General features: G+C 36.3%; 1 protein-coding gene across 1 annotated transcript in view; it reads right to left on the bottom strand.

Moving 5' to 3' along the window:
• CNTN5 (contactin 5) overlaps positions 1-27,573 on the bottom strand; it is a 663,141-nt gene that overhangs the window by 302,192 nt on the left and 333,376 nt on the right. The window contains exons 9-10 of the mRNA XM_070383116.1: positions 23,182-23,311; positions 17,858-18,008 (exon numbers count right to left, since the gene is read on the bottom strand). Of these exons, the coding sequence (XP_070239217.1) occupies positions 17,858-18,008; positions 23,182-23,311 (281 nt within the window). The remainder of the gene's footprint in view (positions 1-17,857; positions 18,009-23,181; positions 23,312-27,573) is intronic.

Below are 27,573 nucleotides of genomic sequence, written 5' to 3'. Positions count from 1 at the left end.
TATTTCATACTTTCTATTTGTGTGTGTGTGTGTGTATATATATATATATATATATATATATATATATATGCATTCTTTTCTGCTCCTTGATTGCTTAATTTTTTTTCATTACATTTATTTCCTCAACTAGTTTGGAAACAGCAAACTTTATTTCAACCCTCTTATTCATTGTACTAGAAATTTAGACATGCTTAACTTAGCAAAGGGCTTCTCAGTTGGCTCAGTTGTAAAGAATATGCCTGCCAAGGCAGAAGAAGCAGAAGACATGGGTTTGATCCCTGGGGTTGGAAGATCCCCTGGAGGAGGGCATGGCCACTTGCTCCAATATCCTTGCTTGGAAAATCCCATGGACAGAGGACTTTGACAGGCTACAATCCATGGAGACCCCAAAGAGTCACACATGACTTAGCAACTGAGTAGGCAAAACTTAGCAAATTCTAAAATTAATCAATATGTTCACTTACTTTCAAATAAGTCAAGCATCTTGGAGCAGAAATTTTGAGCTTTTAATTTTTTTCTTGCTTTGTAGCATTAAAATTATTATTATTTTATATGGCAATACAAAAAAATTGCAAACATATAGATACTTCCACTATTTTTAAATTTTTGTTGTACTTTAAGTGTTTGGGTTCACTTCATGTTTGGATCAACCTTAACTAAATTCTTATATTGACCTCTTTAGGCTCCCCAGGTACTACAGCTTAGGGTTTCTGACTGGTAATTACAAATCTCAGTGAAAGATTTCCTCCCTTCATTCAGAACCAAGACAAGAGACAGATGATTTTCCTTGTGATTTTCTGAGTTGGTTGATTAATATCAAGGTCACTTTTGTGCTGCAGTTCTAGCCATTTGTGAGCTAGTCATACAGGGGCGTGCTCTGGACTTTGTCTTTGCCCTTGGCCCAACACCATGTAAAAACCAAGGTCAGTAAATGCCCTTGAGGTAAAAGTAAGCCCTGGTACATGACTTTACTTCTAGATTAGGCTCAGCTTCTGACCTTGACATTTCCTCCTGACTTTCTTGTCAGTTGATTATTTAAATCAAAACATTTAAATAATATTTATTTATATGTTTTATATTTAAGTCATTGTTTTATTTTTTTCCCTTTGGGGAAGATTGGTATAATATTTGGGATATATCTTTTCTGTTACAGAAAACTTCAGTTTTAAAAACTGTATAATACATTTCTAATGAGGTGGATGAAACTGGAGCCTATTATACAGAGTGAAGTAAGCCAGAAAGAAAAACACCAATACAGTATACTAACGCATATATATGGAATTTAGAAAGATGGTAACAATAACCCTCTGTACTAGACAGCAAAAGAGACACTGATGTATAGAACAGTCTTTTGGACTCTGTGGGAGAGGGAGAGGGTGGGATGATTTGGGAGAATGGCATTGAAACATGTATAATATCATATATGGAACGAGTCGCCAGTCCAGGTTCGATGCACGATACTGGATGCTTGGGGCTGGTGCACTGGGACGACCCAGAGGGATGGTACGGGGAGGGAGGAGGGAGGAGGGTTCAGGATGGGGAACACGTGTATACCTGTGGCAGATTCATTTCGATATTTGGCAAAACCAATACAATGTTGTAAAGTTTAAAAATAAAATAAAATTAAAAAAAAAAAACCCCCCCCAAAAAGAACTGTATAATGCAAGTAAATTTTCCAAAATATATGTGAATTGAGTCTTTCAAAGACTACTCTTTGGCTACAAAATTAACCATATATTCAATTTGTCTTCCCAAGTTCTCAACTTGTCCTTAGCCAAGCTGGGCTCCCTGTGTTATATAGCCACTTCTCACCAGCTATTTTACATATGGTAGTGTGTATATGTTGATGCTACTTTCTCCATTCCTTTCACTCTCTCCTTGCCCTACTGTGTCTGCAAGTCCATTCTCTACATCTGTGTCTCCATACCTTCCCTGCAATACCAGGGTGCATCACTATCATTTTTCTAGATTCCATATATATGCCTTAATTTATGATATTTGTTTTTCTCTTTCCAATTTCACTCTAATAAGGACTCCAGATTTATCCACCTCACTAGAAATGACTCAAATTCATTTATTTTTTATGGTTTAGTTAAATTTTTACATATAATCTATTCCTTGGCCAAATAATAGTATTTCTCTTTCACAAAAGTGTGCTGGACTCATGACTATGTTTTTTCAAATTCTGAACTCTTTCTGAAATACATTCTACCTCAAATCCTATTTAAGGACTATTTCAAATGCCAGTTCATCCAAAATATCCCTCATTTTTCATCCAGATTTAATATTCTGCTTTTATTTTTTTAACTCTCAAGAGTTATTTTTTATAGAGTGGAATACACAAAGAAGTGGCTTGAATCGAACAAGAACTGGGCTTTCTGACTCTGTAGCTTGCTATGTGTGTGACCTATTATCCCATTTAAAAGGTTGAGGTTGATTATATGTCCCTTACAAAGGGGCCTTATTCTGAGGATTAATATTAAGTACTGCATATATAAAAGAGCCAATTCTCAATAAAAGGTAGTTATTTTGTTATCTTAATAATCCTGTTAATAATACCTATGTAAAATCTATTAAGAACCCTGTGTTAATATTTCTATGTTATTATTTCCCTAAATAGCTGTATTACAATTATCTATGAGTTAATTTTATTGCCCTTTAGATAGGTACCACCTTGAGGGATGGGATTCTCTCTTACTTTTTATGACCTGGCATAACGTTTTACATTCAGTATATATTGAACAAAGTTTTGTTTTCACTAAAATAAATGGAATTAAATAGAACAGTGTCTAGGCAATTTGGCTTTAGGAAAAGAAGTGGAGCTCCTAACTCCAACTGAAAAGAGAGAAAAACAAAAATAAATTGGTACCCTGAAACCTCGAGATACAACTAAGAACACAGTGATCCCCTTATATGTTTGTAGCTATCTATCAACTATCTCATAAATAATTATGTCATTTGAACAAAGAAATGCAAACATGCTAATGATATCATGTGTAGATTATCTTTTATGGAAATGACCTGCAGGTTGTTTTTCATTGTTGTCAAGACTACTGTGTCTATGCCCTAATTTGTAAACAACCCACTAATTCCCATTATGAATCAACCATAGTTGAATTAGATCATGATTTATGCAAAACTGAAAAGAAATGACTGTAACTCTCAGAGGAAGATAAAAATGTCCATCATAAAATACTTTGTTTTCTGAACATCCTAGGAATCTTCTCTCTTCATTATTTTATAGTCACTGAAGAGTTACTTGGGGAGGGAGCAGGATCAGTCAGTAGCATGTACGTAGATGCTTGAATTCCCAGGTATTTTAGATGTTGTTTGTCTTAAAGACAATTTAAGCTGAAAGTTGTAGTCTGGGGGGGCGTTTGGAAAACAAAAACCTTTAAGCAACTAGTGATTTGTTCAAGTTGTGCCTATGTGGAGATCATAACCAGGCAAGTTGTGCAGCAATTTATAGTAATCGGGGTAAATTAACCATAATTAAAAGTAGACTTTATGAACGATTTGTTAAACTAGGAATTAGCTAGGGATGTAAAACCACAAACTGGAGAAATTTCTTGCACAACTGAACCAGAATTATTTTGTCGTCACTTGCAGATTAAATTAACTGACTTCCTCAGTGTTACGTCCCTTGGGAACTGAGGCATGTTGGGGCTTTCCTGGAGTTTCAGGTCGTAAAGAATTCGCCTGTAATTCAAGAGACCCAGATTTGATTCCTGGGTCAGGAAGATTCCCTGGAGAAGGGATTGGCTACCCACTCCAGTAATCTTGCCTGAAAAATTCCACGGACAGAGGAGCCTGGAGGTTACAGCCTATGGAGTGGCAAAGAGTCAGAAATGACTGAGAGACTAACCCTTTCACACTTCACTTGTATTTAGCAATTTTTTAAAAAGTGGAAGTGAAACAAATTAATGGTGAAAATTGCTAAAAAAAAAAAAAAAAAGTTGATGACCTTTGAAGAGAAACCTTTAGATTTCCCATGATCTTCATTGGGAAATATTAGGGACAAATAATTTGAAGGTTTCTTACACGCATATTTTCTGTCTTTAAATGGATGTCATTAATTTGAATATTTATGATAATTGTTATATTATCTAAACATACTATTGAAAATTGAATCATTTGAAAATATGAAAATTCTTTTGATTTTCCATTCCCACTCAACTATTTGTCATGGTATGAGAATACTGTTACTCAATAACTTTGAATTACTTGGGGGTGAATCATTGCCAGAGGAAGAAGTTTAGAAACACTGGATATCCCTTAAAACAAGGGAGATCTACAATGGGGAAAATATTAAAACAGCCCAGAAGCATCACATGCTGGCATCTTTAGAATTATTTTTTGTATACCATTTGATCAATTGATCAGTGTGTCACTGAAACCAAAGAACAAATAATATTTCTTATAACTGGACTGCCAATCAATACCTATGTAATCTGGTAGTGGATTAGTCACCAAGTTGTGTCTAACTCTTGTAACCCCATGGACTGTAGCCTGCCAGGCTCCTGTGTCCCTGGGATTCTCCAGGCAAGAATACTGCAGTTGGTTGCCATTTCCTTCTCCAGGGAATCTTGCTGACCCAGGAATCAAACTGGGGTCTCATATCCTTCATTGCAGGCAGATTCTTTACCAACTGAGCTACAAGGGAAGCCAAAAAGTGAAAGTTTCTCTGTTGTGTCCCACTCTTTGGGATCCCATGGACTCTACAGTCCATGCACTTCTCCAGGCCAGAATACTGGAGTGGGTAGCTTTTCCCTTCACCAGGGGAACTTCCAACCCAGGGATGGAACCCAGGTGTCCCTCATTGCAGGGGGATTCTTTACCTGCTGAGCCATAATGACAAGTCTAGTTCATCATAAAGTAAGATGAAGAAAGAGAAAATTAAAATCAAGATGAAATTTTGACCACTGTGTCTCAGTTTTCAGTTAGGTTCCAAGATTTTTTTTTTTTTTAAAGGAAAATTGGATTTAAATTTAGGTCTTTATTTGGAGGATTTTCTTAACATTTGTGTGTGAGTGTGTGTGTGTGAGAGAGAGAAAACGGCCTATGAAGTTGGTCATGCAGATTTTGAGTACAGACAGGGAAGATGAATTAGAATTATCAGAAACATCATGGACACTGAAGGAATTCTATAAGTATTCTCCATGTGGATTGAAATGCAACATCACTGCAGGGCAATCTGATTGCTAAGATTATCACAGAATCACTGACAAATATAAGACTTGCTTTAAAGCTCAGCATTATGATGGATGACCTTGAACAAGTCACTTACTCTCCTTAAGTTTCAAAATTGTTATATCAGCGATGACAATATCTAATTCAGAGGGTTGTGAATTGCTTCATACTATAAATTAAATTAAATTTGAGCTAAATTTATTTCATACTATAAATTAAATTTCATACTATAAATTAAATTTGAGCTAAATTTATTTCATACTATAAATTAAATTAATTTATTAATTTATAATTTATTTATATGAAATATAATTTATTAATTTATAATTTATTTATATGAAATATAATTTATTAATTTATAATTTATTTATATGAAATATAATTTATTTTATATGAAATAAATTAATTTATTTCATACTATAAATTAAATTTCATACTATAAATTAAATTTGAGCTAAATTTATTTCATACTATAAATTAAATTAAATTTGAGCTAAATCATTTACTGAAATTTCTACTAACTACAGCTTCTTGATACATTTCCAATGCTGGGAAAGCATAAGAAGACTGTTCATCCTCTTGAGTTAGGATTTCAAATGTTATTGAGGTTTCAGTTCAGTCAGCTCAGTTTGGTCGCTCAGTCGTGTCCAAATCTTTGCAACCCCATGAATCGCAGCACGCCAGGCATCCTTGTCCATCACCAACTCCCGGACTTCACCCAAACTCATGTCCATCAAGTTGGTGATGCCATCCAGCCATCTCATCCTCTGCCGTTCCCTTCTCCTCCTGCCCCCAATCCCTTCCAGCATCAGGGTCTTTTCCAATGAGTCAACTCTTCCCATGAGGTGGCCAAAGTACTAGAGTTTCACCTTCAGCATCAGTTCTTTCAATGAACACTCAGGACTGATCTCCTTTAGGTTGGACTGGTTGGATCTCCTTGCAGTCCAAGGGAGTCTCAAGAGTCTTCTCCAACACCACAGTTCAAAAGCATCAATCCTTTGGCACTCAGCTTTCTTCACAGTCCAAGTCTCACATCCATACGTGACCACTGGAAAAACCATAGCCTTGACTAGACATACCTTTGTTGGCAAAGTAATATCTCTGCTTTTCAATATGCTATCTATGTTGGACATAACTTTCCTTCCAAGGAGTAAGTGTCTTTTAATTTCATGATTGCAATCACCATCTGCAGTGATTTTGGAGCCCAGAAAAATAAAGTCTGCCACTGTTTCCACTGTTTCCCCATCTATTTCCCATGAAGTGATGAGACCAGATGCCATTTTCTTCGTTTTATGAATGTTGATCCTTAAGCCAACTTTTTCACTCTCCTCTTTCACTTTCATCAAGAAGCTTTTGAGTTCCTCTTCACTTTCTGCCATAAGGGTGGTGTCATCTGCATATCTGAGGTTATTTATATTTCTCCCTGCAATCTTGATTCCAGCTTGTGCTTCTTCCAGCCCAGCATTTCTCATGATGTACCCTGCATAGAAGTTAAATAAGCAGGGTGAAAATATACACCTTTGACATACTCCTTTTCCTATTTGCAACCAGTATGTTGTTCCATGTACAGTCTAACTGTTGCTTCCTGACCTGCATGTAGGTTTCTTAAGAGGCAGGTTAGGTGGTCTGGTATTCCCATCTCTTTCAGAATTTTCCACAGTTTATTGTGATCCACACAGTCAAAGTCTTTGGCATAGTCAGTAAAGCAGAAATAGATGTTTTTCTGGAACTCTCTTGCTTTTTCCATGATCCAGCAGATGTTGGCAATTTGATCTCTGGTTCCTCTGCCTTTTCTAAAACCAGTTTGAACATCTGGAATTTCACAGTTCACATATTGCTGAAGCCTGGCTTGGAGAATTTTGAGCATTACTTTACTAGCGTGTAAGATGAGTGCAATTGTGTGGTAGTTTGAGCATTCTTTGGCATTGCCATTCTTTGGGATTGGAATGAAAACTGACCTTTTCCTGTCCTGTGGCCACTGCTGAGTTTTCCAAATTTGCTGGCATATTGAGTGCAGCACTTTCACAGCATCATCTTTCAGGATTTGAAATAGCTCAACTGGAATTTTATCACCTCCACTAGCTTTGTTTGTAGTGATGCTTTCTAAGGCCCACTTGACTTCACATTCCAGGATGCCTGGCTCTAGGTGAGTGCTCACACCATCGTGTTTATCTGGGTCATGAAGATCTTTTTTGTACAGTTTTTCTGTGTATTCTTGCAACCTTTTCTTAATATCTTCTGCTTCTGTTAGGTCCATACCATTTCTGTCCTTTATTGAGCCCATCTTTGTATGAAATATTCCCTTGGTATCTCTAATTTTCTTAAAGAGATCTCTAGTCTTTCCCATTCTGTTGTTTTCCTCTATTTCTTTGCATTGATTGCTGAGGAAGGCTTTCTTATCTCTCCTTGCTATTCTTCAGAACTCTGCATTCAGATGCTTATGTTTTTCCTTTTCTCCTTTGCTTTTCACTTCTCTTCTTTTCACAACTATTTGTACGGCCTCCTCAGACAGCCATTTTGCTGTTTTGCATTTCTTTTCCATGGAGATGGTCTTGATCCCTGTCTCCTGTACAATGTCATGAACCTCTGTCCATAGTTCATCAGGGACACTGTCTATCACATCTAGTCCCTTAAATCTGTTTCTCACTTCCACTGTATAATCATAAGGAATTTGATTTATGTATTGAGGTTTACTAGTATGCTACAAGGAGTAGAGGAGAGAGAAGGGAAACATTTGAGTAAAGGTTACAAGGTGAGAAAATAAAGAGTCTGATTTGGGGGATTGTGAGAGTCCATTTTAATTAAAGATAAAATACTTTGGAGTTTTTTTTTTTTTGTTTTGTTTTGAAAGAAGAAATAAATGGGTAGAGATACACAGAGAGTGAAAGAGAGTTGAACAGTTAATAAGGCAGGTGTAGATTCTGAACTTCATGTTGGTAGGTACACTGCACATTCTAGTCACAACTCCATTCCTGGCATCAAGCATTATAGCATTGCAGGTATGTTTAAATATTAGTGTGAACCATATGAAATACTTGCTCTTCATTCATTTTTAAGTGACAAAGTAGAAATTTCATAGATTTCAACTTCATATCTATTAGATGGACTAATGGAAAAAACATGGAAAATGTGGAGAACTTCAAATATACTCATGGGTTATTATTGTATTCAGTAGAAGATTATCAGTAATTTAAGCATGTATATGACATCTTCAAAGCTGTGCTTTGAGAATATTCCTCTGGTAATGGGGAAAACCATGGCTTTTATGGGAGAGTAGGGGGAAATGGAAAAAAAAAAAAGAAGGAAACCCAAGAAAAACGGTTAAACGCATGCTTAAATTGGATTGAAAATTTCATTTTCTATTGATTGAAGTTTTGCTCAATTGGTCAGTTGATTGAAAGGATGGTAGAATAAAACAGAGATCTGTTCAAATTGGACTGAAATAAATCATACCAATTTTTTTTAGAATAAATCTTTAAAAGACTAGGGCAAGCAATTCAAATTGTTTCCAAAACCAAGTAGATACTCTTCTTAAAGATGTAAAAATTATAGCAGGATGGATAAGAATGTTCTTACCTTTTTATATGTCCAACTCAAATCTATTTGAATTAATTTATTAGAGATATATGTGATTTTAAGAAATTTACTCCTACAAATTTTTTAGTCTATACCTTAACTTTCCTTACTAGTACATAAATTAGAAAATAGTATATAATAATTATATAAAATTTGTAAAGTACAGGAAAGCACAAAATTAAAATTACCTATAATCCACCTCTTAGGGGTATTCTGTGAACAATTTCGGGCATCTACTATATGTAGGCATAGACACAAAATTGGTATCTACTTATATTGAATCTATTCCTGTCAGCTATGCTTATTACATTTGTTTGTTTTCACGTCTTGTTCTCATATTTGTGAGTATAAATTAGCTTTTACACTTTACAGATCTCTCTGCTTTTCACTCTTTTGGGCTTCCATGTTCAGAGGCTTGGCTTTGTCTACTAGTAACATTCTTAGTTTCACTTGCCTCCCTTCACTATTTCTATCAATGTCTGAGTCCCTTCCTCAAATATTAATCTTGACACCAGTCAGCTGCCCAAGACCAAGTAAAATATATTTAGGCTTCACTAGACCCCTAATATGCAGAGTACATCATGAGAAACGCTGAGCTGGAAGAAGCACAAGCTGGAATCAAGATTGCAGGGAGAAATATCAATAACCTCAGATATGCAGATGACACCACCCTTATGGCAGAAAGTGAAGAGGAACTCAAAAGCCTCTTGATGAAAGTGAAAGTGGAGAGTGAAACAGTTGGCTTAAGCTCAACATTCAGAAAACTAAGATCATGGCATCTTGTCCCATCAGTGCATGGGGAAACAGTGGAAATAGTGGCAGACTTTATTTTTCTGGGCTCCAAAATCACTGCAGATGGTGACTGCAGCCATGAAATTAAAAGATGCTTACTCCTTAGAAGGAAAGTTATGACCAACCTAGATAGCATATTGAAAAGCAGAGACACTACTTTGCCAACAAAGGTCTGTCTAGTCAAGGCTATGGTTTTTCCTGTGGTCATGTATGGATGTGAGAGTTGGACTGTGAAGAAAGGTGAGTGCTGAAGAATTGATGCTTTTGAACTGTGGTGTTGGAGAAGACTCTTGAGAGTCCCTTGGACTGCAAGGAGATCCAACCAGTCCATTCTGAAGGATATCAGCCCTGGGATTTCTTTGGAAGGAATGATGCCAAAGCTGAAACTCCAGTACTTTGGCCACCTCATGCGAAGGGTTGACTTATTGGAAAAGACTCTGATGCTGGGAGGGATTGGGGGCAGGAGGAGAAAGGAACGACAGAGGATGTGATGGCTGGATGGCATCACTGGCTCAATGGACGTGAGTCTGAGTGAACTCTGGGAGTTGGTGATGGACAGGGAGGCCTGGCATGCTGGGATTTGTGGGGTCGCAGAGTCGGACATGACTGAGCGACTGAACTGAACTGAACTGAGACCTCTAATACAAGTCATTTGGATAGAGGCAAGATGTTTGTTGATTCCTGCTCTCTCTTCCTTATGATATTTCAATTTTCAGGTAAACTGATTCCTGGAAAAAGCTGACTGCTTTATTGTTTCTAATTTCAAGAATCCATGGATTTCATTATTTTTCCTTTATAACATTATTTACTAAAATTGTTCATTTATGAAAAACTTCAAATCTTAAAGTTTATGTATTTGCCCAGCCCCTTGATGGATTCATGATCCTCAAACTTATCCTGGATTGGTGTTGATGGGAGGGAGTAGGGAGAGAAACTTCTTTCCATCTTAAAGAGTAGCTTCTGTATAGTAGAAGGATTCAAGTCAATTTGTAATGAGGCCGAATTTCTGAATTTAATATGTATGGGCATAAAGTAGAAGGTAGCAGAAGATTCCTTGTTCCCTTCATATTTTGATTTAGTTGTAGTTTCAAAGGTCTAGGATTGAACGGTCTTTTGATCATTTCTTAATTGAGCCTATTTTTACCTGATTCTTCCTAGAGGCCAAAAATGTGTTCCTCTACATTGCTTAATTTCCAATGGTCCTATGACTTTGCTTTTTTTCCTGTTTTGTGTTTTGCTAAGATTTTAAAGAGAAGGTTAATCAGGCAGACCCTTGTGCAGTTAGTTTTTAAGACCAGGAAGTCAGCATCCTAACCCCACCATAAGGAGTATAAGGCCATTTCCTCCTAACCCCCTTCAGTTCAGTGGACCTCTGGAATAGCATCCCCATCCATGAGTGGCAGATAACACATTGTATCTTGTAAACAATTCACAAGTATTACATCTTATGAAAGTAGCTATCAACCCTCACTTCCCTAAGATTATTTTATTTCCTTTGAAAGCATAGATTTTAGTTTACAAAGGAAGTCAACTAATATATTCTTGATATATGAATGCTCATTTTCTCTCATTTACAATTTCTTAGACTCTGGAAGAAAAAAAAAAAAAAAAAAAACAAGATACCCAGGGTCTATATTGTTTTATGTTCTTAATATGTAAAAGACATTGTCACAGAGGAAACAACAAAACAGCTTGTTCATTAGCAGACACAGCATGTAGATGGAAACAGAGGGACAGAAACAAGGTCCTAATTATACCCATGAATTCCTTTTCTTCCTGAGAAAACAAAAGAAGACTTTGTTTTCCCCTCAGTAACGATGTCCTTTAGGGCTTGTGCTAAGAATATATTTTTCCATATGTCTGTGAGTCAGTATGTGAGCCTGATCATTGTTGCCTAATAAACACAACATGAATTCCCACCAGAAGTCAACTAATGGGCACTTCAAGTGCAATTTTCTGTGCGTGTTAAATGACTGAGTTGGAAACTTCGCTGTTCTGAAGCTCCTTTGGTGAGGAGGGGATTATTACAAAGGATTTTCAGCAAGTCTTTACTTAGATTATAGTCCCATAAAAGAAAAAAAAAAATACACTATAATACTACCCCTCCATAGGATACTTTTTATATTTTGGGATACAGGGTTTCCTTAGCACCCATCTGAATTATAGTCCATTTTCTCCATAACTGGTACCCACTCTCCTTGGTCTAGAAATGAAAATTGGTACTTATTACAATAATTGTGAACAATTTTAAAAACATACATGACATATTTTATGGGTTTCAATAACAGTTTTAATATATGCAGATGGAGAATAAACAAAAAACCTGTGCCTTTGCAAAAGCAATGTATTCTTCATTTCAGCCAAGATTGTCTTTGCCCACAAAAAATACAGAAAATGAACATGGAATAATGAAGGCTTAATATTTGTGCACTGCTGGAGTGCCTCTGGGTGATTATATTTTAACAGAAGTTAATGGCCAAGTAATGGAAATAATGAGCTGAAGTGAAAATCTAATATGCGTTTGATGAGCAGAAGATTCTGAATGAAAGTACACTAGAGGAGAAAATCCCTATGGACTGTTTCATGTCTTAGTATTCCTGGAACAAATTAGTTTCAGTATGAAAATGGACATGATCGATAAAGGAACTTAAGTGGACATGTGCTGGTGATTTTTTAAAGCAATGGGACAAAACCTGGAGATTCCATAAAAAAAAAAAAAAATACCCAAATATAGTTTAAAAATCTTCCTCTCTATTTCCATTACTCTCTATGTATATTCATTACATGTATATTAACATGGCCTATGATACTGATCACAGAACAGGTAACTATTGAGCCCGCTAGTTCAAAAACTATCCTAATAATATTGAACCAAGAATAGGTAAGGTTGGTGAGAATGGCCATACCATGAAAAAATGCCAAGAAGTGTAGGTTTGGAGTCTGATGGATAAAGAATGCTAACATAGATTAGCAAATTTATCATATGGAAAGCACTAAAGGCTTTTTAAATGCCAGATAATAACTTAATTTAGGCATGTTTCCCCTAATTATTGGAGAAAGGATAGGAAAGTGTTAAAGTTTTTCAGAACTACTGATAAGAAAAATTAAGACCAGTATCCAAAGACTCAAAAGTTCAAATGACATCATCACCACCACCACCACCACTGTCCACATCAGCAGCAACAGATTTATCAACACAGTAACATTTATTGAGCACTTACTGAATGCCATATACCAGCCAATGTATTTTACACACAAAATTTCATTTATTTCTCAGTACCTAACAGTTACTCTTATTCTTTTAGATCCTAATTTTATCAGTAAGAAAATTAAGTAACCTGTTGAAAACTCATCATCTTCCCGCTTTACACACTGGGTTCTACTGTTACCCACAATGATAAACTTCTCTGTAAATTATAAATGCTATGGACTTAAAAGCAATCATCATCATTATTAGTAATAATATGATTTACTGTTTGACCAGCAGTTCATACCGATTATATCCTGGTATAGACAATTCATTCTTATAAAAAAACAAATGACTATAAACAACTCACAAACTCTGACATAATCCATTTTCTTACATATTTTAGTTTTACCACTTAGGGCCAAATGAATGAAATATTTTGTATGTATAATCAGGCAACTTATTTGTTAATCACATTTCTTCTAAAATTCATGTTGTGTCCTAGTTATTCTTTATTACATTTAAAATTTGCATGCATGTGTGCATGCTAAAGTATCTTCAGTCCTGTCAGTCTCTCTGTGACTCTATGGAATGTAGCCTACTAGGCTCCTCTGTCCTTGGAGGTTCTCCAGGCAAGAATACTGGAGTGGGTTGAAATGTCCTCCTCCAGGAGATCTTCCCAACCCAGGTATTGAACCCCTGTCTCCTATGACCCCTGCATTACAGGCGGATTATTTACTGCTGAGCCACCCAGGAAGCCCTTTAAACTTTAGGATAATGATTTATGTATTTCTTTAGCAAAACAGATAAATTTAAGAAAGTTTGTGTTTCGAAGAATCCTTCCCAAAACAAAATGAAACTGAATTTGGGAACATTCTGTTAGGTAGTTAGAATAGGAAAAAGGAGTCCAAAATGGCAGTGCCTAAAAGACAAAGGAAAAAGTCCACGAAAATGGAAGAAAAGAAAATCCATGGACTGGAGTGAGAAATTCAGGTGAAACAAACAAGCGGCCTTCTTGGCTAGCCCAATTTGCATAGGGTAGGCTCAAGGGGAGGAGGAAACAAACATATAAAAGGAGGAAGTCAAGAGGGACTGAGGTCTCTCCTTTGGGGTCGGCCTGCCCTCATGCCTCCAGGGTGTACTACCTTTTATTTTCAGAATAAAATTGAGCTGTAACCAAGCTGTAACACGAGCCCACCATTTCAAATCTTTGCTGCAGCAAGACAGAACTGAGGAAATTACAATGCACCCCGACATACCCATCAAAATGTGGCAGAAGAGGGTAAGGTAATAAATTGACACTCTATTGATAAAATAAATGACTTATTAACCGCAAGTTGTTATAGATTTACAGTTTAGAATTACATTGAAATTAATGCTGATTCAAATTCACCATTTTGAGTTTCTGACATATTTTCAGCTGATTTGGTGACAATTTTTTTTTCTGCAATTGAAATCTTTTATTTCATTTTTAGATTATTCCTCTGGACACAATTTTATGCTTTGAAAGTGATATGTTTCTCATACCTAATGCTCCTCTTATGATATATTATTATTTTAATACCATTTTCCCAATGTAATACTAGTGTTTATGTCTCCATATAGGAAATTGCCATTTGCTGTTTTAATCCTATTTTGGAAAGACCCCAAATAACTCTGAAAATTGTGAATGAAGGTCAGGGTATTCATTTAACATTTTTTTTCTAATTATAGTTTGGATGAGTGAAGGACATACTTGATGCAGATTACATGAATGCTGAACATATTTATAACAAAATAAACAATAATTTGAACCTGTGCCCCAATGTGAAATACATATGACCCTAAATTTTCAAAGTATTAACAGTTTTCTAACATGTCCCTGTTAGGGAAATTAAATAGTCTTTTTAGGCTTAAGAGACAATGCAGAGCAGGCCTCTGACCTTGCTTCTAACCTGCCTGGACCTGACCTGACTGTGAGCGCCCAGACTGCCTGGTGTGAGTGCAAGACTTGCAGCACCATAGATAAGACAGGTAAGGAATCTTGGAGTTGTTGAGCCCCTGGAGGGGGCCTGGCCAAACAAGCCCTGGATCTTAACAACATTCCAAGTTTTACATGGCAAAACAAACACCATTAACATGAAAGCAGAGCTTCAATTTGCTCACAGGTTGATGAATGAGGGATTATAAACCCTAAACTACAATTTTAAGAGACTCACCCACAGAGTGGATGTACGGCCTGGGACCTTTGCCCAGTTAGGACTCAGTATGTGCTGTGACATGAGACTTAAGTCTGGATGGGAGCAAATCCAATTTGGTGAGGTATGTATTATTGCTCTCCTCTGCTGTTTCTCTTTTCTTTTAATGTTAGTAAAGAAAGTAAGCTAGGTAGTTCTCTAATAAATAGTGGTATTATTCATTTGTATATAATGTGTGACTTATTTTGTTAGCAAATCCTTTGAATCTGAGACAAAACTGAAAACTTTTTGCAAAACACTCCCTTTCTACTTACAAATGGCTGAAGTGCTTTTAACAGATACAAATGATCTAAAATATATGTAAGAAAACAAGTTGTCATATGTAATTGAAATACTCTTCTAAAGCATATAAAATATATACATTTAAACTTTTGTTTTGAGCTCATATTTTTAGAATGTACAATTGTCCACTATCTATGTGTATTCTTATAATGCTTTGTGGAATTCTTTCTACTGTTATTTAAATCTTAGCCTCTTATTTTAATATTTGAACATTTATTTTTTATATTCAACTAGATTGTATTCTTAGTGAAACTTGACACTGCCGAAAATGTTAGTAAGTTATATATCACTAAAAATTATATTTTACAAGTGTGCCTGCCAATTTTTAAGAATAAAGATGCACCTATTATATTTGATATTTGTTATTAAATTAAACCAATTTACAGATTTAAACATATAGTTCAGGGTAATAAAATACTAAGTAATTGTGTCCAGATCTTACTTTTACTTAAATAAAAACACCTTTCAATATTATTGCTAAATAGCATTTTGACCAGAGGTATTGAAATATGAAAATGTGAGTGATCTTAGTTTGATGCCATTGTATTTCATTGTTAACCAAGGAGTTAGCAGTAAATAGAAAAGGGAGCAAGAAAAATGGAAAATTCATAACTATGAATTTTGACTTCTGTAAAATAAAAAGTTTATTACACTCATATTTTTGTAATAGAAATTCATAATCCCATTCCTCTTTCAGTACTTTTGCTTTGACAAAAGTGATAGCACTAGGCTTATTAAACTCAATGTGATGTCTACAAATAGTTGATGAGGGACATTCTATGGTGAACTGAAATAAATAAGACAAGGCTCACATGTCATTTTCAAACATAAAACAAAGTAATGCATTTCAAATGGAATGGCTTATACTAATATGGCATATATATATTGATGATATTATGAGAAAATTTAATATATTCAAAAAATGCTAACTAAGCAATGTAAAGTATATGTTCTTACTAGGATACTATAAATTCATTTTCTTCTATTATAATGAAAGGTTTGTGTGAGGTTTTTGTTTCTTTGTTTTTTTTGTTTCTTTGTTTTTTCCATATTTCTGAGCAATAATCATTAAAAATTCACTTCAACCATATACAGTTCAACCAAATGCAACACTAAACTTACAGCTTGTAATTCGCTCCCCAATCTCACTTGCACTAAGAAAGAGTATTTTTTTTTTTTAACAAAATATCCATTATGTGCGAGATAAGTCACTTCAATCATATCCAACTCTTTGTGACCCTATGGACCATAGCCCACCAGGGTCCTCTGTCCGTGGGATTCTCCAGGCAAGAATATTTGAGAGGGCTGCCATGCTGTATTCCAGGGGATCTTCCCGACCCAGGGATCAAACCCTCATCTCTTGCATTGCAGATGGATTCCTTACCACTGGTGCTACCTGGGAAACCCAATGTTCACGATAATCCATATCAATTCTAGGCAGCATAGATCCTTGGGACTGATCATAATCCAATCATTCATAAATTATTTCATTAGAGACATGCAACTTAAAATAATATTTCTCAGACTTCAATGGGAAAAGCGTATATTCCAAAGATATTTTTCAAATATGTCAAAATATTCCAAAATTACTTAAGGAATTGTTTAATGGACTCTAATGCTGACTTAAATTATTTTAGCTATATGTTTACTGAGACTGAAACATAAATCAAAACATAAACTCCTTATTTTTATAAATCCAATAAAAAACATAACCTAAACAATATGCAACATTATTTTAACATAATAGAGGATAATATTTTATCAAACCACCATTTGCAACACCAGATGATAATGATTGGTAACGCATGGGACTTTTGAATTTGTCGTACATGGACTGTTGTGCAACTATGTGATGCTCTCATCATTTCCCCCCATTTGTAGTCCTATGCTCTGCTTTGGCTTTATGTATCAATGACAGACCTTTATATGGTAGACAGTTCTCTGTACATTCCTCATTTGCATGTAGCAACTGAAATAATTCTATAGTATTTTTCATAAACATAATTAAAGCAAAAATGAAAATTTAGACCCAAATTTTGCTTGGCAGTATTCTGTCATAAAAGGATTACTCAGGATATCAAGAATATGTTTATATTATTTTTAATACTAACATTGAAATGAGAACCCATCATCTAAAAATTATCATAGATAACTTCTCGGTCCTCAAACCTGGGAGACCCAAAATGAAAAAGTAACTAAGAATATGTTTATATTATTTTTAATACTAACATTGAAATGAGAACTCATCATCTAAAAATTATCATAGATAACTTCTGGGTCCTTACACGTAGAGACCCAAAATGAAGAATTAACTAACTGAATGAAAGTGTTTGCTTTCTTCATAATCTGGTGAAATTCCCAGTTGGTGCTGAAATACCACAAAAACAAAGAAATATGGCCATTTTGAGATAGAACTTTTTCCTTTATAGATCACTTGATCTTTTTTTAATGATTATGAAGACAAAACCATAGCTCAGTCATTTCATGAAATATGTCTCACCATTATGTTAAGACTCATATATTTTGTCTGTATCATCTGCAACTTCAGAAAAGTCTGATATTAAAAGTTTAAATTATGAAATAGACTTCTAACCTTTTATTTTCTCTAACTGCTTTGTCTCCCTTCTTCCAAGAGATAGTTGGTTTTGGAGATCCTTGAGGTTTGCACTCTATGATGACTTCTTGGTCTTTGGGAATAATTATTGTTTTCTTCAGTTGATTCAGTGCAAAAGTGGGAGCTGAAGCTATAAAAAAGAAAAGGTTAATTCTACCAGAAGCAATGACAGTAATTTCTAATGGATGATTCACTGAGTTTAGGCAATTTTATCTTTGGAATGCATTTTTAATAAAATCATAGGATACCTACACATATAAAAGGCACTAATTTGAAATTTAATTTAATTATTACTTAATAGATATCTTATTGGCTGTCCTTTCCTTTAGCAGGTTCTTACAATTGTGGGGCCTACTGAACCTGTGTCTCCTGCATTGTAGGCAGACGCTTTACCATCTGAGCCACCAGGGAAGTCCACAGACAAAAGTTGTTTCAAAGAATGAGATGCTTTAATTATAATTAAACTTTAATTGTGAAAGCTTAATGATCCCCTTGGGCAAAAGGTGAAGGGGTTGAACATGGGTCTGTTTGGGCCTTCCTTTGGAAAAATGGAGGCTATCTGTGGAGAAGGCAATCCTGTGTCAGCTGTTTCTAATCTCTGAGTCTCGACGCATATTTTATTTAATAATGTGTATGTGTGTGTGTGTTCAGATTCTCAGTCATTTCAGATCATTGCCACACATAATTTTCCAGGCAAGAATACTGGAACAGGTTACCATTTTCTACTTCAGGGGTCTTCCTGACCCAGGCACGGAACTGGGATCTCCTGCATCTCCTGCATTGGCAGGCAGCTTCTTTAGCATGGGGCCACCTGAGAAGTGCATTTAAATAATGTACAAAACTAAATGTAGAGTTTTAAGAAATACATTTTTAAGAAATTGAATAATTCAAATTTCAACTCATTGGTTGCAATTATTCACCTAGGCCTGAACATTCATTAATATTTATTTGTATTACTAGATTTTTATTAATAGTTTTCATTTAAACTTCCCAAGACATTCCAGTAGGTAACTGTGGTTAAAAATGATGAATTAAAGTTCAGTGCAGATCAGTCGCTCAGTCATATCCAACTATTACCCCATGGACTGCAGCATGCAAGGCTTGCTGCACCACCAAATCCTGGAGCCTATTCAAACTCATGGCAAGCCTGTCAGAGATGCCATTCAACCATCTCATCCTCTGTCATCCCCTTCTCCTCCTGCCTTCAATCTTTCCCAGAATCAAGGTCTTTTCAATGAGTCAGTTCTTCCCATCAGATGGCCAAAGTATTGGAGTTTCATCTTCATCATCAGTCCTTCCAATGAATATTCAGGACTGATTTCCTTTAGGATGGATTGGTTGGATCTCCTTGTAGTCCAAGAGGCTGTCAAGAGTCTTCTCCAACATCACAGTTCAAAAGCATCTGTTCTTTGGTGCTCAGCTGTCTTTGTATTCCAACTCTCACACTCATACATGACTACTGGAAAAAAACATAGCTTTGACTAGATGGACCTTTGTTGGCAAAAGAATGTCCCTGCTTTTTAATATGCTGTCTAGCTTGGTCATAGCTTTTCTTCCAAGGAGCAAATGCCTTTTAATTTCATGGCTGCACTCAAAGTCTTACTGTTCCCAGTGTTTCCTCATCTATTTCCCATGAAGCGATGGGACCAGATGTCATGATTTTAGTTTTCTGAGTGTTGACTTCTAAGCCAACTTTTTCACTCTCCTCTTTCACTTTCATCAAGAAGCTCTTTAGTTCTTCTTCATTTTCTGCCATAAGGGTGGTGTCATCTGCATATCTGAAGTTATTGATATTTCTCCCAGCAAACTTGATTCCAGCTTGTGCTTCATCCAGCCCAGCACTTTGCATGATGTACTCTGCATATAAGTTAATTAAGCAGGGCAACAATATACAGCCTTGACATACTCCTTTCCCAATTTGGAACCAGTCTGCTGTTCCATGTCCAGTTCTAACTGTTGCTTCTTGACCTGAATACAGATTTCCCAGGAGTCAGGTAGGGGGTGCAGTTATTCCCATCTCTTTAAGAATTTTCCATAGTTTGTTGTGATCCAAAAGTCAAAGGCTTTGCCATAGTCAATAAAGAAGAAGTAGGTGTTTTTCTGGAACTCTGGTGTTTTTCCATGATCCAACAGACGTTGACAGTTTGATCTCTGGTTCCCCGGCCTTTTTAAGCCCAGCTTGAACATCTGGAAGTTCACGGTTCACGTATTGCTGAAGCCTGGCTTGGAGAATTTTGAGCATTACTTTACTAGTGTGTGAGATGAGTGCAACTGTGTGGTAGCTTGAGCATTCTTTGGCATTGCCTTTCTTTGGGATTGGAATGAAAACTGACCTTTTCCAGTCCTGTGGTCACTGCTGAGTTTTCCAAATTTGGTGACATATTGAGTGCAGCACTTTCACAGCATCATCTTTTAGGATTTGAAATAGCTCACCTGTAATTCCATCATGTCCACTAGCTTTGTTCATAGTGATGCCTCCTAAGGCCCACTTGACTTTTAATTTCAGGATGTCTGGCTCTAGGTGAGTGATCACACCATTGTGATTATATGGTTTCTGAAGATCTTTTTGTATAGTTTCTCTGTCCTTAATTGTGCCCATCTTTGCATGAAATATTCCCTTGGTATCTCTGCTTTTCTTGAGATCTCTAGTCTTTTCCCATTCTATTGTTTTCCTCTTTTTCTTTGCATTTATCACTGAGGAAGGCTTTCTTATCTTTCCTTGCTATTCTTCAGGACTTTGTGTTCAAATGTGTGTATCTTTCCTTTTCTCCTTTACCTTTAGCTTCTCTTCTTTTCTCAGCTATTTGTAAGGCTTCCTCAGTCGACCACTTTGCCATTTTGCATTTCTTTTTCTTGGGGATGGTCTTGATCCCTGTCTCCTGTACAATGTGATGAATTCCCTCCATGGTTCTTTAAGCACTTTATCAGATCTAATCCCTTGAATCTATTTGTCACTTCCACTGTATAATCATAAGGGATTTGATTTAGGTCATACCTGAATGGCCTAGTGGTTTTCCTTACTTTCTTTAAGTCTGAATTTGGCAATAGGGAGTTCATAATCTCACCCACAGTCAGCTTTCAGCCTCATTTTTTGCTGACTGTATAGAGCTTCTACATCCTTGGCTGCAAAGAATATAATCAATCTGATTTTGGTATTGACCTTCTGGTGATGACCATGTGTAGAATCTTCTCTTGTGTTGTTGGAAGAGGGTATTTGCTATGACCACTGCATTCTCTTGGCAAAACGCTGTTAGTCTTTGCCCTGCTTCATCTGTACTTCAAGGTCAAATTTGCCGGTTACTCCAGGTATTTGTCGACTTTCTACTTTTGCATTTCAGTCCCCTATAATGAAACGGATATCTTTTTGGGGTGTTTGTTCTAGAAGGTCTTGTAGTTCTTCACCGAACTGTTCAGCTTCTTCAGCATTAGTCGTTGGGGCATAGACTTGGATTACTGTGATATTGAATGGTTTGCCTTGGAAACAAAAAGAGATGATTCTGTCGTTTTTCAGATTGCATCCAAGTATTGCACTTCAGACTCTTGTTGACTATGATGGCTACTCTATTTCATCTAAGGGATTCTTACCCAAAGTATTAGATATAATGGTCATCTGAGTTAAATTCACTCATTCCAGTCCATTTTAGTTCACTGATTCCTAAAATGCTGAACTATGCATGATACTAGATGCTTGGGGCTAGTGCACTGGGATGACCCAGAGGGATGGTATGGGGAGGGAGGAGGGAGGATGGTTCAGGATGGGGAGCACATGTATACCTGTGATGGATTCATTTTGATATTTGGCAAAACTAATACAATTATGTAAAGTTTAAAAATAAAATAAAAAAAAGAATATGTGAAACAAACAAACAAACAAACAAAAAAGAGACACTTTTATATCTAAAAGAGAAACTGGAAAATATCTGTACGAGTTTATTGTATCTTAGACATTTATTTATGCCAGTCTGACAACTTATGAATATTTCATTTGTGTTTTATGTTCACTACATAGAAGTATAACATAGTTATACTAGCACATAACACATAACATTAAAAGATATCTAATGTTTTAGCATAGCACATAACATTAAAAGATATCTATGCATCACAAACAGAAAAAGGTACCAACTGAAATGAGTTAAGAAATTGAAAGAAAAGTTTAGAAATTTATAGAAAGATAACATATTTTGTTGCCTACTGGGGATATACCTTATTAAAGGTAATTTTGAAAATATATTTTTGAATAAGAAAGGGACCCATTTGAGAGTGTTTCTGGATAAACCATTGATTAGGTGAGTTCTGAAGCAGTTTTTTTTAATTCAGAAATACAACTGTATGAGTTAACAAGAAAGCAAATACTTTTTGATTGGTTAGGGTGTAATACACTGAAACATGGACTCCTGTATCAACATTGGATGGATTTGTTATAGTATGAAGAAATTTCAAATGTAAACATTCATAATTCAAGTTGATTTATGGCATATTATATTTAACTGATATATGAAAGGCGCATTTTTAGATTCCAAGAGCTTGGGTGTTTCTGTTAATGTTGTGCTTTGGGTCAGTGGGAAGTACAAAGCACACTCAGGCTTTTGCCCACTTTTGAGAAATGGTGTATTAAGATCATCTAAGTCTCTCTCCTGTTCCAGAACCAAAATTTATAAAATCTTGAGAGTGAGAAAAAGGAAAATCAAGTCCAGTGACCTAAAGAGACTCAATCTGGTAGTCTATTTCCCTGGATTGAATTTTTCTTGTAGTAAAGTGTGAAGTAGTGCTTGTGTTCTGGTTATATTCCAGATGTAACCCTATGAGCTTACTGTGCCTGGCTTTAGGAGGGCTCTCATTAACCTTTTAAGGTGATAACATCCCTTTAACAGGGAATGCTTTCTTGGGAGTCCTGCCTTGCAGGAGCCCCATGCCTACTGGTAGGTAGGAGCAGCTTGGGAAAATATTAAGCATTGCGATGTTGATAACCTATATTCTGATCCTCTACCCTTATGACAAGTTTCCTTGAAAGTTACCATACTTTTCTTATGTGATTTTTTAAAGCCATAGAAAAGATATATTGTGTAAATCTGTTATGATTAAAACTAAAATTAAAGAAAATAAAAGTTATGGGACAAACTGTATGCCATATAACCTTATCTCCCAAAATTTAAAAAGTACATATCAGCAAGGCATATTATTTATTTTTAAAAGATAAAATAGATTTTTACAATCACATCATAAACCTTCAGTATAGTAAGAATTAGAGCATGAAAAGAAGCCACACTTCTTTCCTATTTATTTAGTTAGAAAATGCATACCTAAAATCTTCAGTTCAGCACTTGCATAAATGGTTCCGTATTTATTTTCAGCCAAACACTGATACATTCCAGCATCCGATTGATTCACATTGTGGATCATCAATACTCCATTAACCATCTCAATCCTACTCTGTAATGGAATAAGAAAAATAGATATAGAAATTGAATGTTTCACACATATTTTACAGTTACTCTGTCCTAGATTAAAAAAAAAAAAATAAAAGCCTCCAACTTTGAAACCCCATGGACTATAGCCGTTCGACTCCTATCCATGGAATTCTCCAGGCAAGAATAGTGGTGTGTGTAGCTATTCCCTTCAGGGGATCTTCCTGACCCAGTCACTGAACCTGGGTCTCCTGCATTGCAGACAGATTCTTTACTATCTGAGTCAACACGAAGCCCCCACAATTAATACAGTTGAACATTATTTCAACTTAAGAAAACAAATTTACTATGCATTATTCTAATGCAAAATATAGCTATGTTTTGATCAGAAAAGAAATTATGTCTTCTTATAGTTATTTTTATGAACTTTACTTTTGATTATATTTTAAAATAAGCTGCTTTTGTTTGGTATACTGGTTAAGCTTATGAAATACAGTCATCAGATAATGCTTTTATTGAATTTATTTTACAAATAAGAAGCTGGAGCTCAAATGTAGAAAGGATTGAGACTACAGATATGTAGGATCAAGGTTAAATACAGTCCACTAAATTCCAAGAATCTATTATATAGATATGGTCAGATGTTTGTCTTTTCTCTCACTTCCCGGCACAATGACATAGATTTAAAAAAATAAATAAAAAACTGTCCTATAACTGGAATCTGTATAAAACTTTTGGTCAGAAAATGTAAATTTCATTATCAGATGAAATAATACAGAAGGCAAAAAATTAAACATATGCAAACTTAGGTAAACTGAGGCCAAGAGCACACTTCAAAAACAAATTTTAAATTTAAAATGTTGTTTAACAATCAGGTATCTTATCTATTTAACATCAAGCAAATCATTCTTTTAATTTTAGTGAGCAGTGCTTTGCTTATCTATCAACAGATGCCAAGTAATTTGACATCATTTTTAAAATGAACCCATTCATTCATCTGCCAGCGGATTTACTGAGTTAATGAGAGTAGACAGTATAACCACCACAGGGCCCTTCCCAAGGTTTATGTGATATCCCAAGAAGATTAGAGAGACAGGCAATAAGCCAATGTCCCAGGATTCCCGCTCCCTCCCTCTCAGTTTTCTTTAACAGTTCTCCTACTCTTTTTATTTGTGTCAGTCTTTTTCTGTAACTGTGCTTTGGGCCTTAGTGATTTTAGAATAAGGGAATAACGGAGTTGGATGTGACTGTGAGGGTGATATGATCCAATTTTTTGATTTTACAAAAGGGCAAATCAAGGTCCAAAAAGGCAAACTACAGAAAGGAGATCCTTTGATAATGGCAGAACTTGGGCAGAAGCTGTGTTTGGAATTTCAATTTACACACTTTCCCTCCCTTTTGTCCATAGGTAATTGACTATTTCCCCTGGGCTTAAAAGGGATACAAGGGAAAGGTGAAATTATAACAATTATTCTGATATTAAATGGTGATTTATTTTCAAATCTGGTACTTATTAAGTTGCTTTAAAAACACTTACTAGATTTACTAAAAAGCAATTTAAGTCTATGTTAGAAGCATGTCATGGAAAGAAACTGCCTAGGACACAGAAGACTAAGATTCTCTCCCAATCATGTCTCTTACAATATATGTGATCTTATAACAGGAGGGAAAGTGGCAGGGCACAACTTCTGAAAGAGAAACATAACCCAGTTCAGTTCAGTCACTCAGTCATGTCCTACTCTTTGCAACCCCATGGACTGCAGCATTCCAAACTTCCCTGTCCATCAAAAACTCCTGGAGCTTCCTTAAACTCAAGTCCATCAAGTTGGTGATGCCATCCAACCATCTCATCTTTTGTTGTCCACTTCTCCTCCTGCCTTCAATCCTTCCCAGCATCAAGGTTTTTTCAAAGGAGTCAGTACTTCACATCAGATGGCCAAAGTATTAGAGCTTCAGCTTCAGCATCAGTCCTAACAATGAATAGTCAGAACTGATTTCCTTTAGGATTAACTGGTTGAAGCTCCTTGCTGTCTCAAGAGTCTTCTCCAAGACAACAGTTCAAAAGCATCAATTTGATGCTTTTAGCATAGACCAAGGAGTGCTTGAATGGGACCTTTTGAAGAAAGTCCCCATTATCTTCATTACCTCCACCATAATTTGGCCTCAGGTCAAATAACAGGGAGGGAACACAGCGCCACCCTTCAAAGAAAATTGGATTAAAGATTTACTGAGCATGACCCCACCCATCAGAACAAGATACAGTTTCCCCCTCAGTCAGTCTCTCCCATCAGGAAGCTTCAGCTCAACATTCAAAAAACTAAGATCATGGCATCTGGTCCCATCACTTCATGGAAATAGATGGGGAAACAGGGGAAACAGTGTCAGACTTTATTTCAGGGGGCTCCAAAATCACTGCCGATGGTGATTGCAGCCATGAAATTAAAAGATGCTTAATCCTTGGAAGGAAAGTTACGACCAACCTAGATAGCATATTCAAAAGCAGAGACATTACTTTGCCAACAAAGATCTGTCTAGTCAAGGCTATGGTTTTTCCAGTAGTCATGTATGGATGTGAGAGTTGGACTGTGAAGAAAGCTGAGCGCCGAAGAACTGATGCTTTTGCATGGTGGTGTTGGAGAAGACTCTTGAGCGTCCCTTGGACTGCAAGGAGATCCAACCAGTCCATTCTAAAGGAGATCAGTAGTGGGTGATCTTTGGAAGGAATGATGCTAAAGCTGAAACTCCAGTACTTTGGCCACCGGATGGGAAGAGCTGACTCATTGGAAAAGACTCTGATGCTGGGAGGGATTGGGGGCAGGAGGAGAAGGGGATGACAGAGGATGAGATGGCTGGATGGCATCACCGACTCGATGGATGTGAGTTTGAGTGAACTCCGGGAGTTGGTGATGGACAGGGAGGCCTGGCGTGCTGCAATTCATGGGGTCGCAAAGAGTCAGACACGACTGAGCGACTGAACTGAAATGAACTGAACTGAACTGATGCTTCTCCATTAGAGGGCAGAAAGACTGAAGACCACAATAAAAGAAAAGTAACAAATCTGAGGTTATTGATATGTCTCCTGGCAATCTTGATTTCAACTTGTGCTTCTTCCAGCCCAGCGTTTCTCATGATATACTCTGCATAGAAGTTAAATAAGCAGGGTGACAATATACAGCCTTGACGTACTCCTTTTCCTATTTGGAACCAGTCTGTTGTGTCATGTCCAGTTCTAACTGTTGCTTCCTGACCTGCATATAGGTTTCTCAAGAGGCGGGTCAGGTGGTCTGGTATTCCCATCCCTTGAAGAATTTTCCACAGTTTATTGTGATCCACACAGTCAAAGGATTTGGCATAGTCAATAAAGCAGAAAGAGATGTTTTTCTGGAACTCTCTTGCTTTTTCGATGATCCAGCGGATGTTGGCAATTTGATCTCTGGTTCCTCTGCCTTTTCTAAAACCAGCTTGAACATCTGGAAGTTCATGGTTCACTTATTGCTGAAGCCTGGCTCGGAGAATTTTGAGCATTACTTTACTAGTGTATGAGATGAGTGCAATTGTGTGGTAGTTTGAGCATTCTTTGGCATTGCCTTTCTTTGGAATTGGAATGAAAACTGACCTTTTCCTGTCCTGTGGCCACTGCTGAGTTTTCCAAATTTTCTGGCATATTGAGTGCAGCAAACTACTGCACAATTGCTTTCATCTCACACACTATCAAAATAATGATCAAAATTCTCCAAGCCAGGCTTCAGTGGTATGTGAAGTGTGAACTTCAAGATGTTCAAGCTGGTTTTAGAAAAGGCAGAGGAACCAGACATAAAATTGCCAACATATTTTCGATCATTGAAAAGAATGAGAGTTTCAGAAAAACATCTACTTCTCCTTCATTGACTATGCCAAAGCCTTCGACTGTGTGGATCAAGACAAACTGTGGAAAATTCTGAAAGAGATGGGAATACTAGACCACCTGATCTGCTTCCTGAGAAATCTATAGGCAGGTCAAAAAGAAACAGAACTGGACATGGAACAATAGACTGGTTTCAAATCTGAAAGGAGTATGTCTAGGTTGTACATTGTCAGTTTGCTTATTTAACTTATATGCTGAGTATATTGTTAAGATTATTAGACTGGATGAAGGACAAGCTGGAATCAAGATTGCCAGGAGAAAAATCAGTAACCTCAGACATGCAGATGAAACCACACTTACTCTAGAAAGCGAAGAAGTACTAAAGAGCCTCTTGTTGAAAGTGAAAGAGGAGAGTGAAAATGTTAGATTAAAACTCAACACTC

This window comes from Bos mutus, chromosome 15, assembly GCF_027580195.1.
Source record: "Bos mutus isolate GX-2022 chromosome 15, NWIPB_WYAK_1.1, whole genome shotgun sequence".
Taxonomy (NCBI): Eukaryota; Metazoa; Chordata; class Mammalia; order Artiodactyla; family Bovidae; genus Bos; species Bos mutus.
Note: the sequence above shows the minus strand (reverse complement) of the source record. Positions and strands in the feature narration are given on the sequence as shown.